This window comes from Pipistrellus hanaki (genome assembly GCF_964339955.1).
Source record: "Pipistrellus hanaki genome assembly, chromosome: 5".
Classification (NCBI taxonomy): Eukaryota; Metazoa; Chordata; class Mammalia; order Chiroptera; family Vespertilionidae; genus Pipistrellus; species Pipistrellus hanaki.
The window spans coordinates 81,123,704-81,136,555 of record NC_140507.1 but is presented as its reverse complement, the minus strand read 5'-3'; the positions used below and the strand labels follow the sequence as shown (position 1 = coordinate 81,136,555).

At 56.9% G+C, this 12,852-nt stretch overlaps 1 protein-coding gene across 1 annotated transcript; it reads right to left on the bottom strand.

Annotated features, from left to right (window-relative positions):
• Nucleotides 1-3,652: 3,652 nt before the first annotated feature.
• On the bottom strand, nt 3,653-12,852 carry CCDC124 (coiled-coil domain containing 124). The gene is made up of 5 exons (XM_084886044.1): nt 12,766-12,852; nt 7,258-7,427; nt 4,727-4,916; nt 4,190-4,304; nt 3,653-4,101 (listed from the first exon to the last, which is right to left on the bottom strand). Exons 2-5 carry the CDS (start codon nt 7,414-7,416, stop codon nt 3,894-3,896), a joined length of 672 nt encoding a protein of 223 aa, XP_084742170.1. The 5' UTR covers nt 7,417-7,427; nt 12,766-12,852; the 3' UTR covers nt 3,653-3,893.

Here is a 12,852-nt window from a genome sequence, read left to right as displayed (position 1 = left end):
AGTTTTATTATCCTACATTTTTTAACCAAGGGGAAGGATAGAAGAAAAATTGCTTTGTTGAAGGGTATAAAGGTTCAGAGAGGGTATCCCCCTTTGGGACAGAAAATACACTCTCAAATGTTTTCCAAGCACCTACTGTATGCGAATTGCCCAGAGACTGATGGTGAGCCTGGCAGGTGGGGGCTCCTGGGTAGCAGGCAGAGGGTAGGGAGCCCTGGAGGTTCCAGAGGGTGATGGCTGGTTGTCTGAGGTGGGACATTTTGCCTCAGCAGGGCCAGGCCCACGGCAGAGGGTTTGGGTTGGGGGAAGAGAGCGCCACACCTTTGTGAAATTCACTACCTGGCCACCACTCCAGCTCAGGCCGGTGCTGAAATCCCGGAGGCTGGGAGGTGGCATGGGGAATGGGCTGGGGGTGGGACCCGGCACGCAGGGCTGTAGGGAACCAAGGAGGTGAGACAAAGACATCCTCTGTCCCCATGGCTTTCAGAAAGACTCAAAGGACAGAGGGGGTGGGGAGGGAGTAAGGAAAGGGGGAACGCCCAAGATTAGGCTGCCAGATAATAGATCCGGCACGAAATGGAACCTATTAATAATAATATTAATTATATTCATTATTTAACTGGGCATCCTTTCCTTTTTTTCCTTGGAAATCCTAGCCTGGAATCTTCTGGGGTTTGCTGGGGTGAGTAGGGTTGGGGCACCAGAAGGTGTCCGTCCCAGGCTCTCCTCCCATCACTCCCACATCACCCCCCACCTCCGTGCTACCTTCACAGGCTTCTCTTTGTCCTCACATTGTCCCTCTTCCCTAACTGCTCCCCAAGGTCCCCCTCCCCTCCCTCTTCCTTTGTCGTCCGTCTCCCTCTACGCTCTCTCCGAGCCCCTCCTCCTCCTGCACCCCTCTCCCCATCATCCCCACCCTGCGCATCCCCCCAACCTCCTCCGGATCCCACCCTCCCCACAGCCCCTCTCCCTCCCTCACCCTCTCCCACAGCGCCACCCCCTCCGCGCCTCCCCGCAGCCTCCCCGCAGCCTCCCCTGCAGGTCCCCCGGGAGCGCGGAGGGAAACCCCGGCCCCCGGCGCGGAACTGCACGCAGGCGCAGAGAGCCCGGCTTCCCCAGGCCGCCTCCGCACTGCAGCCCGCGCGCCAAGTTGCCAAGGCAACGGCAAGGGCCGGAGCGGGAACCCGGGGAAGACCCTGCGCTCCCCCTACGCGCGCCGCCGCCCGGACCTGGGCGAACCCCGCTCCAGTTTGAGCCGGTTCCCCGCCCCGCCCCCGGGCGCACTGCGGCGGCGAGGATTCCCCGGCCCACCGACCGGCTCGGCGCATGCGCGCTGGGCTGGCGTGTCCCCCCCCCCGCCACTGGCGCGCATCGGGAAAGCCCTGAAGCGTGGAGATTCCCCCCGCCCCCGCCCCCTCCCCCCGCCCGCCCCGCGCAGGCGCCGTGCGCCCTCGGCGGCCCCTCAGCCCCGCCAGGTCGTCCGGGCTGCGCGCGCGGGAGGGCTGAGAGCGCCGGGAACTCCCTGTTCGCGCCCCTCCCGCGCGCCGCGAAGCCGGGGATTCCTTCCTGCCAGCGCGCACGTGCGGGCTCGGGATTTCGCGGGGCGGAGAGAGGAGGGGCTTTTCTGTGAACAGAGGTTATTACCAACATCTTTACTTTTGAGGGCTGACGGCGGTTCTAACCATCTCCTGCATTTTATCATTTCTCTCCAGGTGGCCGGCCCCCTACAGGTCCCCAAGCAGGGCTTGGCATGCCCAGCTCCTCAGCTCCCGTACTCTTCCTCCCCTAGTCACACCACTGCCCATCGCCCTCGGGTAAAGCCCCATTCCTGTCTGATGGCTTCCTTCCTAGGGTTAGTCACCATTGGTCCCTGGTCTTCCCTTATTCCAGGCCCCCAAACCCCAACAAGCCATGCAGGAGGCTCCCTTCTTCAAGATAGGCCCTCCCCAGGCACCATCTTACCGACTCTCAGATAGCTCAGGGGGAGACTGCTTTTAGTCTCATTGTATATAGGACTTAACAGGCTCAAACCCACTAAGTCCCTGGCCTCAGGTCCTAGAGGTAAGAGGACCTGAGAAGATTTGTGGGGAGCCATCAGGACTCCTGAACTGGTTATTGGCAGACCCTTCACCGGATTCTTGGCCCCCCACCCCCACCCTGCCGGTTCCCTCACAGCTCTGGGCACTTCCTGGCTGACACAGGCAGGTGACAGTTCTCCCATCTGTGGAGGGGACCAGTATCTCACAGGCTGTCCTCTGGGTGCAGTGAGGTATCACCAGGGCATCCCCTTACAGCTGTCTAGTCCTCTCACTCCCTGGTGGGGACTGTTAATGGGGACCCTCTGCAGGGCTCCTTCCCCCATCTTTCTTCCCTAACTCCCACAAGTCTTCCTGAATCCGCCACATGCCTTCTAGTCCTGTCTCAGGGCTGGCTCCCGGGGGACCCCACCCTAAGCCAGTGCTCACTGTACGTTGGTTAGTGTGTGTGCCAGCTGCCATTGTTTCAGGCACCCTACATACTGCGCTCCAGCTGTGCCCAATTATTAATGGCACCCCTCCCTTCAACGGTAGAGTTGCGACCTCCAGGCCTTTGTCCCAGTGGCTCCTTTGGCCTTTTCTGTTTCTTGTGTGTGTGGAGAACTTCTATGCATCCTCCAAGGCCCTCCCTCTGGGCAGAGCCTGGCCCCATTTGGCCTCGCCCTGACTCCACACAGTTGGGGATCTCTATGAGGATCTGCACCTGAGACTTGCCATTTGAAAGAATAACCTATTTGGCAGGAAGAACCCACAAGGCATCGGCCTTGAGGGGAAACAAGCCGAGAGCAAGGAGGCAGGAGGAGCTGGAGCTGAGAGGGGGTGAAGAATGGGGGTGGGTGGAGAAAGGACTCAGGGGCAGCCTTGTGGGTACAGGGAGGGTGTCACTTTAGCGGGAGCCTTAGCAGTGACCTGGTAAATGCTTAGACCCCACTCCACACATGTGGGCCCATCTCCAAGCTGCCCTCCCTCTCTGCTGACTCCCTGAGGGTAACGAAGCACTTGGAAGCAGAAACCAGGCTCAGATTCACCCAGCCCTTCCCGGGCATGTGGCCTCTGAAGGGATGCTCATTGCTACCCAGACCCACCAGCCTGCTGCAGCCTCCGGGCTTCTGCCTGCCCAGTGCCCTGCCTGAGATGGAATCTGACTGATCTTCCACGGAGGCCTGCTCTGGAAAAGCCCTCCCCTGGGAGCCTGCCAGGCCTCCACCAGATGCCTCCTGGGCTGGAACAGCAGAGCGGCCAGCATTTCCTGACCCCGCGCACAGCATGTGACTTGGCTGCCGACTCTGACCCAGGCTTAGGATGCCAGCAACCCGCCTCTCCTCCCGTCCCCTGAGTCATTCCCTAAGTGACCCGAGTCAGAGCCTCCTCCAGCTCTCCAAGTCTCACTCTTGCAGAAGCCCATCAAGATCCAGGAACGGTGGTGCAGGTTCCTCGCTGGACAAACGGCCCACCCAGGAGGGAGCGCCTTAGGAGCAGGGGCACAGGTCTCGGGTAGCGTGCTGCAACAGGAGTGCTGCTGGGAGCTCTTAGCATCTTGGGCCGTGTATCGCATATCCCCCAGAAGGCAGCTTTCAAACCCCGCCCCCCCAGACTTCAATTTCAAGGCCACACTCTGCCTCACCCACCACCTTTATTGGGCATCAGCCCAGGACTGCACACAGGAGGGCGGTGGGTGTCGCTCACAGAGGGACCCTTGGCGGGAGGCATGGCTGATGACGCCGTTAGCCCCCAGGACACACACTGGCCCGGGCCTAACGCTGGGAGCTGACCCGGTGAGAGGGCAGCAGGGTCACGACCCTGACCGCCCCTAGGGCGGCTCTCCCAGTTCGTGGGGCTGCTCCCCCAGTTCGGGGCTCACTTGGGGGCGTTGAAGGGCACGGCCCGCTGGTTCATGGGGTTGTCTGGTGAGCGCAGCCACTCCTTCTTGAGTAGCTGCTTCAGCTGCGACAGCCGCATGTTGGGGTTCTCTTGCTTGAGCCGAGGCAGTTGCTCCTCCTCAAAGGCGGTGAAAGCAGCCCGCATGCGGCGCTCCGGGTGCCTGTCGCCGGCCTCTTCCGCCACACTGCAGGGAGGACACGATTTCAAAGGGGTCCAGGAGGTGAGTCCGAGACTCAGGCCCCGCCCCCAGAGCTCAGGCCCCGCCCCGCTACCTGAGCACCGCGATGGCGTCCTCGATTGTGCGCGCCTCCAAGCTGCCCTCCTCCAGCACTCGGCGGTTCACGTTTTCCTCCAGGGGCACCTCTAGGTGGCTCTTGGCTTTCTCGGCTGGGGATGGGCAGCCAGCGGGTGATAGAGAGACACAGTGGGGAAAGGGAGGGGAAAATGAGAATGATGGCAGGAACACTACTGGAGCAGAGAAGCCCTTCCAGGACCGTCCTAGGGGGTGGTCCTACCCTATCGGTGCTCAGCCCTCTGCCCTCTTCACTCCTCCGGAGCTGGAGCTGGGCATGTGAGAAGCTCACACGGGCTGCTATGTCCCTAGCCTCGGGCAACATCTCCCATCTCCGGGGGAGGAGTGGAGCACAAGCACGTCCACAGGGTGTGCCTGCGCTCAGGGCAGGCCTTCCAGGCACAGGCCATCGCTCCCCCTCCCCCGCTTCAGCACGCAGAGCCCAGGCATCTGGGTGGGGAGGTCCGCTGCCTATTCAATGTGTAAGAGGGCAGCTCCACAGGGGACCCTGCCCCACCTGATTCTTGGGCTTCCTTGTGCTGATGGTCTCTGCGGAGCGTCTCCTCAATCTGGGCGCGGGTGACTTTGCTTGGCACAGCTACCCGGGGGGCCTTGCTGTTCTTGAGCTTTGAGTCCTCCTCCTCCAGCAAGCGCTGGGTCTCCTTTTTGCGCTCCAGCTGCTCCAGGCGCCGCTTCTCCTTCTCCTCCTGGGGTAAGGGGGCAGTTAGGGGTGGGTCCACCCTACCACCAAGGTGGTCCGAGATGCTGCAGTGTGCTAGACCCTGTGCTGGGCACAGGAGACATGGCTGGGAGCACGAGGGTCCAACATATATGAAGATAGGAACGTGGGAACCTTGTCCACACAGGTGGGTGGGTAGGTCTGGAAGGAAAAAGTGACCCCTGGGCCAGAGGAGGAGCAGCCAGGAGGAGAGCTGGGGAAAGGAGAGTGGTGGTGTAATGACCCGGAGGCAAGAACCACCCAGCATGACCAGAGAAGCAGAGAGAATGGTGTAGCTGAAGTGGGGATGGGAAGTGTACAGGGAGACCTGTGTGTGTGTGTGTGTTGGGGTGGGGGTGGGGGGGCAGTTTAGGAGCCTCAGGGGCTTAGGGAGCAGTTTGTATTGGATTCCAAAGGAGACGGGAGCCACAGAGGGTCTGAATCCATTTGCTAGCTGGGGCAAGAGTTCTGCCGTTTTGGGTCAAGAGACCTCGGAGGAGGCACTGTGCCCAGTCTAGCAAAGCAGTGGCCGGAACTGATCGCACCTTGGCCCCCACGGAGACCCAGATGCCAGTGGGCGAGGGGACATCTGGCCTACAGAACTTACCCAGGGTCACTGCCCTTCCACTGCTCCGGGGACAGTGAGGTGCTCACTGTAGGCATGTGGCCTCTGGCTGGGTTCTGCACTGCAGGCACCCCCACATGCCTACAATCCCGCCATCTGCCTCCCATGCCTCCGGGGTGGTCCCGGCCTGCAATTCCCCGTGACACTCTGGCTGGACTGAATGTCCCAGGAGAGGGGCTGATGTGCCTGAGGATACCCACTGAGCTTCCCTCCTGCCTGCATGGCGCCAAGTGTGTGTGGGCAGGTTTAAAGGCCAGGGGTGTCTGAGTACAGCTCCGGGGCTCCCACTTCGTGCTCAGGCACCTCAGGCAAGGCCACTGTGTTCTGAGCCTCAGTTTCCTCATCTGGAAGATAGGGATGACCCCACGGCACAAAGTGAAGGCCTGGGGAGGGCTTCCAGGGCCCAGACTGTCAAAGGTTCCTGGCTTTTCTGTCTGCATAATGGATCTTTGGCAGACACTTGATTTTCCCTTTGGGTTTTCAACTTTGCTATGTTGTCAAAATGTTGAAAATCGAAAAGTTTAAAGACCCCCACAAGCCTGATGTAGCATGGTGAGGAGGAGGAGGGGAGGGAACAGTGACATTCAATGTCCACTAACAACCAGGCAGGATCCAGTCCTGCACAGAAAGACAATGGGAAAACTCTCACAATACCCGGGCACCCCATGATCTAGGTGTGCAGGGACTGCGCATCACCACTGCTATTTTCCACAACCTTCATCAGTTTTCCAACGGAGGAAACCCTGTTCTCTGCCGGGAGTCACCAATGCATCCCCAGGATCCTAGGCAGGTGTGACCAACCCAGGAACCAGGATGTCTGTTATGTGGGTCTCTGGCGCCACCTACTGGACTAAACAGGTAAGCACCAGCCCTCAAACATTCCCAGACCATTAAGCACCTATTGTGTGCCTGGCACTGGGACCCATCAGGGATAGCCAGCTATCTCTGCCCTCTTCTGTGTCTTTATAAACTCCTGCGAGGTCCTGCAGGCCCAGGTCAGCAGGTCAGAAGTGGGAGTCTATCTGAATTTCCCAGCCTGGGTACTGCTGATGTCTGGGCTGGCTCAGTCTTTGTTTGGGGCCCAGTCTGAGCAGCATGCCTGGCCTTGACCCACCAGATGCCAGGAACACCTCCCACCAACCTGCTGTGACAACCAAAAATGTGTCCATGCCCTAGCAGGTTTGGCTCAGTGGATGGAGTGTTGGCCTGCAGCCTGAAAGGTCCAGGTTTGATTCCAGTCAAGGGCACATGCCCAGGTTGCAGGCACGATCCCCAGTAGCGGGTGTGCAGGAAGCAGCCAATCAATAATTCTCATTCATTGTTGTTTCTCTCTCTTTCTCCCTCTTCCTTCCTCTCTGAAATCAATTAAAAAAAGATTTTTTTAAAAATGTCTCCAGATGTTGCCAAGTGTTCCCTGGATGCAGAATCACCCCTCAGGTGAGACCTGCCGGGGTGACCTGACCCTAGCATCACATGAAGGAGAGAAACGAGCCCACGGAGGGCGGTGCTGCCTTGTTTTCCTTCCAACGAGCCAAGGCCTGGCCACCCCAGGGCCTTTGTACGAGCTGCCGCTTCTGCCTCCCTCCCGCCCTCGCTCCGGGTTCGGTGCCTCCTTGCCCTTCAGGCCAAAGCCCCAGAGGCCTCCCACCACCTCTCCCACCAGTGCCCATCTCAGCCGCAGGCGCAGCAGCCCAGGGCCCCTGACCTTGCGCTGCTCCTTCCTCATGACGTGTTTGTCCTCATCCTTCCAGTAGGCATCCTCCAGCTCCTTGTGCTTCCGGGCATCGGCCGCCGCCTTAGCCTCAGCCCTCCGTGCCCGGGCTGCTGCTGACTTGGTGTTCTCGCCCTGGAACTTCTTGGGCATCCCTCAGCAGGCTGTGGGAGGAGGTGGGGACCAGTGAGTAGGGGGCATCCATGCCAGGAGCCCCAGACTCACTCCTGGGCGGCCAGGACCCCCTTGGGGCCTCAATGGCCTCATGTGTAAAACAAGCACTCAGATTTAGTGATTTCTCTTTTTAAACATGTATTGGAGTGAAATGTACAGGACACAAAACGAAGCATTTTAAACGTACAATTCAGTGGCATTTCATACATTCACAATGTTGTATCATCACCACCTCTAACTAGTTCTAGAACATTTCTATCACCCCAAGTCCCTCCTTCCCCCGGCCCCGGCAACCAATAATCTGCTTTTTGTCCCTGTGGATCTGCCTGTTCCGGACATTTCAGAGCTGGAATCACACATGTGGTCTTTTGCATCTGGCTTCTTTCACTCAGCATGAAGTTTTCTAGGATCACATTGTACCATGAGTTACTGCTTCGTTCCTTTTTATGGCTGAGTGACATCCCCTTGTGTGAACGGATATTTTGTTTATCCATCCATCCCCTGATGGACATCTGGGTTCTCTTCGCTTTTTAGGTGTGAGTCATGTTAGTGTGGACTTCTGCAGGCCAGTCTGCCACCTCTGAGGCTTTAGTTCCTGGGTCCCACAGAACTGAGCCTCAGTCCCCCTCATGCTGGGTCAGCAGCCGCTGTGAATGGCAATGACCCAGCCCGGCTCACACGGCTGGGAGGTGCTGTAGCAATCATGAAGCTTATGTCCGGCGGGGACATAGTCTGTGCAGGTCCCAGCTATTTCCCTGTGCCCAGCCTCTGCTCAGCACTTTATACGGACCAATTCGATGAATGCCCCAAAGCCGTAAATATGGGGATTTGTTCCCATTCTAAGGCAGGAAAGCCGAGGTACCTGGCCTGGTCACACGGGGCTGAGCTTGGCACTTCACCTCCAGTCTGCCTTTCAGGTGAGGAAGGGAAGGCTGTGAGGTGAGACATGGACAGCACTACCTCCAAGCACTGACTGAGGACCACGTGCTCTATGGCCCAAGGCACATGCCTGCTGGGCTGGTTTCCTCATTTGGGAAACGGGCTGATGCACATCCCTCCAGTCATCCTCACCCCTCACAGAACCGTGGAGAAGAATAAAGGGGAGGGAATGTGGGACCACCCCGACTTAGGACAGGCAGCCTCTAACTCCACACCCTCAGCTGCGTGACTGGTGCCCATCGCTGAGCCCTCAGCAGAGACTCTAACTTCAGCTCCTGTTTGCGGCAGCTGTGCGGCTGGGCTGAGTGCTTGACAGGCAGCATCTTAGTGAATTCTTACAACCCCGGAGGGAGACCGCTCGCAGAGGCCTGAAGGATGGGTTGGAGGCAGCCCCAGGAGGACAGAGGCTGAGGACTCAGGGTGAAGGGCACCACACAGGCAAAGGCCTTGAGGCGAGGGGGAGGCTGTGTTCAGGCACGGGGAGTGCCGAGGCAGCTTTGAGCAGGGCGGGAACGCTTTCCGATTAGTTTGTTCCAAAGCCCTCTCTAGCTGACCAGGGGGAGGCGCGGAACGCTGAGGGGATGACGATGATGCAGCGGGCGGAGCGGAAGGTTTGGTCGGATGAAGCTGTGCGTGTGCTCTAAACCACTTCATCCCCAGCAGCAGCAGAGGCATCCTCCACTGAGCACTTCACATGGACCAACCTAAACAAGCGTCCCAAGCCTCAATCCTGGGGACTGTCCTTATTCCCATTCTAAGGGGGAAAGGCTCAAGTACCCGGTGCCCATTTACACACGAGAGACCTGAGGCTGAGGCAGAGAGGTTAAGGGACAGGCTCAGAGCCATACAGGGGGTCAGTGAAGGGGCCTGGATTTCAACCTCAGTCTCTCCCCACCGCCCCCCATTCCCCCCCCCCCTTTTTTTTAATGATTCAGAGAAGGTAAGAGGGGGAAAGAGATAAAAACATCAACGATGAGAGAATCATTGATATAGGCTGCCTCATGCAGGACCCCTACTGGCGTTTGAACCCGAAACCCAGACATGTGCTCTGGCTGGGAATCGAATCGTGACCTCCTGGTTCACAGGCCAATGCTCAACCACCGAACTCTACCGGTCAGGCCAGACTCCATGCTCTTAATCACTGCTCCACCCCAGGGTCCTGGCAGGTCCCTCAGAGAACATCAACACAGATCAGGACTCTGAAGCCACAGGGACCCTCACCTGACACAGAAGCAAACCCCAGAAGGAAGATCGGGACAGACTGGGGATCAGTGGACCCAGGAGACTCAGGGTTGAGTCCTCGGCTCTAGTATCATAACTGATATATTTCCCTTCAAACCCCGTTTTCTTGTTTGAGATGTGGGGGTGATTCTAGGCCTTCCCCACACTGAATGCAGCATTCACTACTGAGCATCCACACCAGAAACCTGGCCCGGCTTCCCCAGGAAAGCACCAAGGAGTGGGGATTGCTGCCCAGGTTACAGCCGAGAAAAGTCCTCACCCCGACTCCAGTGAGTCCCTCCATTTCTCCCTTGCGAATCCAGCAGTAGACACACCAGCCTCCTTGCTGTTTTTCAAATATATCAGAGGGTTCCCACCTCAGTGCCTTTGCACTTGCTGTGTGCTCTACGTGGCTATTCTTTGTTCCTCTTTTAATCTAGTAAACTCCTATTTAAACTTCTCCCAGCCTTCCCTGGGATCCCCTTGACTCTTACACCTCAAACTTTGAGATCCTTGTCTGGGTTACTTTCTGTTCATTATATAATATGACTAACAAACGCCCATCTTCCTCACCAGCTGGGAGCTCCGTAAGGGCAGGGCTGGGACTACCTTGGTCACTGCCGTGTCCCCAGTACCCTCATTCATTTGCACAATGTTTTTCTTTTTTCTCTCAAGAAATGTGTTTAAATTTTTATTTATTGATTTGAGAGAGGTTATTTGTTGTTCCTCTTATTTATGCATTCATTGGTTATTTCTTATATGTGCCCTTACCAGGGAATGAATCTATAACCTTGTTGTATGAGATTGATACTCTAACCAACTGAGCTACCAGCCAGGGCTCAATAAATGTTTTAGGCAAATGAATGAACAAGTGCTGATTTGCAGGGCTCCTCCAGTATTTACTTCATGCTGTGTCGTGTCCAAACTCATCTTCTTACTGTTCTTCCCACTCACCCATCCCCTCCTGCCTCTGGAACTCTGCTCTTGCTATGCCCTCATCTAACACACCCTACCCTCACCCTCCTCCTGTGAAAACCCTGCCCACTCACAGGGACTCTGCCCAGCATCTCCTCACCCTCATCTTCAACCCAAGGCCTGACACGGCTTTTTTGACCCCCTCTTCAGACTGAGAACCCAGGACTGAATGCTTGTGTCCCTCTAAAATTCCCATGTTGAAGGCCCAACCCTCGCTGTGACTGTATTTGGAGGCAGAACCGGGGAGGAGGCGATAAAGATTAAATGAGGTCAGCTCTGGCTGGTGTGGCTCAAATGGTTGAGCGTTGTCCCATGGATTGAGGTCCCCAGTTCGATTCCCAGTCAAGGGCATATGCCTGGGTTGAGGGATCAATCCCCAGTAGGGGGCATGCAGGAGGCAGCCAATCAATGATTCTCTCTCATCATTGATGTTTCAGTCTCTCTCCATCTCCCTTCCTCTCTGAAGTCAACAAAAAATATTTTTTTCCAAAAAAAAAAAGAACCCTGATCTGTTTGGCTCAGTGGATAGAATGTTTGCCTGTGGACTGAAGGGTCCCAGGTTCGATTCCGGTCAAGGGCATGTGCCTTGGTTGCGGGAACATCCCCAGTAGGGGGTGTGCGGGAGACGACTGATTGATGTTTCTCTCTCACCGATATTTCTGACTCTCTATTCCCCTCCCTTCCTCTATGTAAAAAATAAAATATTGTTTTTTAAAAAAGAAGACACTTTGGTGGAAATCCTACTTTAAAAAAAAGATTAATGTGGTCATAGGGTGGGGCCCTAATCTAATAGGGCTGGTGCTCCTGGAGCAAAAGACACTAGAGCTTACCCTCCACCATGTGCGTACACAATGAGAAGGTGGGCGGTCTGCAGGTCAGGAAAAGCCTGCCCCAGGAACTAAATTAAATGGCGCCTTGATCTTGGACTTGCCATCCCCAGAACTGTGAGCAAATAAATTATCTGTTGTTTAAGCTGCCTAGTCTGTGGTATTTTGTTATGGCAACCCAGGCTGACTAAGACAGACAGCTCTCCTCTGGTACACAGTCCCTCACTGTGTCATCCAGTAAGCATGTACTGAGCACCTAATACAAGCCCCTGGAGAAAGAGGTGGAGCCAATGGGCTTCCTGCCCAAATGGGATTGCCAGGCTGTCTGGGAAATAAGCATTTAGAGTGACAACTTGAGCCGAGACCGGTTTGTCTCAATGGATAGAGCATCGGCTTGGGGTCTGAAGGGTCCCGGGTTCGATTCCGGTCAAGGGCATATCCCCAGTAGGGGGTGTGCAAGAGGCAGCTGATCGCTCTCTCATCGATGTTTCTAACTCTCCATCTCTCTCCCTTCCTCTCAGAACAAAATCAATAAAATATATTAAAAAAAAAAAAAGTGACAACTTGAGATCTGAGCTGTGATAGGAACCTGCCAAGGGGGATGGGAGGTGGGGGAGCCTGAAGGGGGCTTCTGGGAGATGTGAGTCAAAAGACTTCCTGGATGAGATACCTAGGAAAAAGTCTAAAGGAGAGGAAAATCCTAGCCCCCAGGAACGTGAGGGAGGCAGGATAGGAAAGGGATTTGTACTCCAGGGTGAAGGGAGGGTGCAGAGGGTGTTAGAGCCTGGAGGCGCAGACCTATGGGGATGAAACCTCTAAGATTGGGGAGGAAGTAAACTGGGATGAGAAATGGGGGAGGAGACAGAAGCAGGGAGCTCCAGCAGGGATCAGGGATGTGGGGAGTGGCTCTGGCTGGACAGGGGGTACACTTAGGTGGGAATCAAGAACCAAGAACCACATAATTGCTTGGAAGTGAAAGTAAGAGAGAATAGATGAAGCGCAAAGCCTCCGCCTCAAGAAGCGCCCCCCGGCTCTCCCTTCTGGGCTCGCCCAGCCCATCGTCCCTCTCTCCAGTCCTGATCTCACGGGGGACGAAGCTCTGTCATCCCAAGCCTGGCAGCTGCTCAAGGGCAGGGCCAGACCTGGGTGGACTCGAACACGACGCGATCCCTCTGGGCTTCAGTCGCGAGCTGTATTAATGGGCACAGCCTCCGCGGCAGCCGTCATAAAGACTGGGCGCCGGAAGAGGCCCCGCCTCCGAGCACCCCACCTCTAGCCCTCGCGGGGAATGGTCTCAGGCCCAGACGCCCACCCGGCCCACCCGCACCCCGAAACCCAGCTCCGCCCGCACCGCGGCCGCTCCTACCTCCTACCCCCGGCGCCGGTCAGGTCGCTCCTCCGTGACGTCACCGTGGAGCTTGCGTGCTGAGCTCCCGAGGCGCGCGCTGATGAC

Excerpts from the sequence above, each read along its gene's own strand:
- CCDC124 (XM_084886044.1), bottom strand. The coding sequence starts at position 7,416 with ATGCCCAAGAAGTTCCAGGGCGAGAACACCAAGTCAGCAGCAGCCCGG. Across the intron at positions 4,305-4,726 it reads CAAGGAAGCCCAAGAATCAG|CCGAGAAAGCCAAGAGCCAC; the intron begins GTGGGGCAGGGT and ends GCCCATCCCCAG. Across the intron at positions 4,102-4,189 it reads GACGCCATCGCGGTGCTCAG|TGTGGCGGAAGAGGCCGGCG; the intron begins GTAGCGGGGCGG and ends TCCTCCCTGCAG.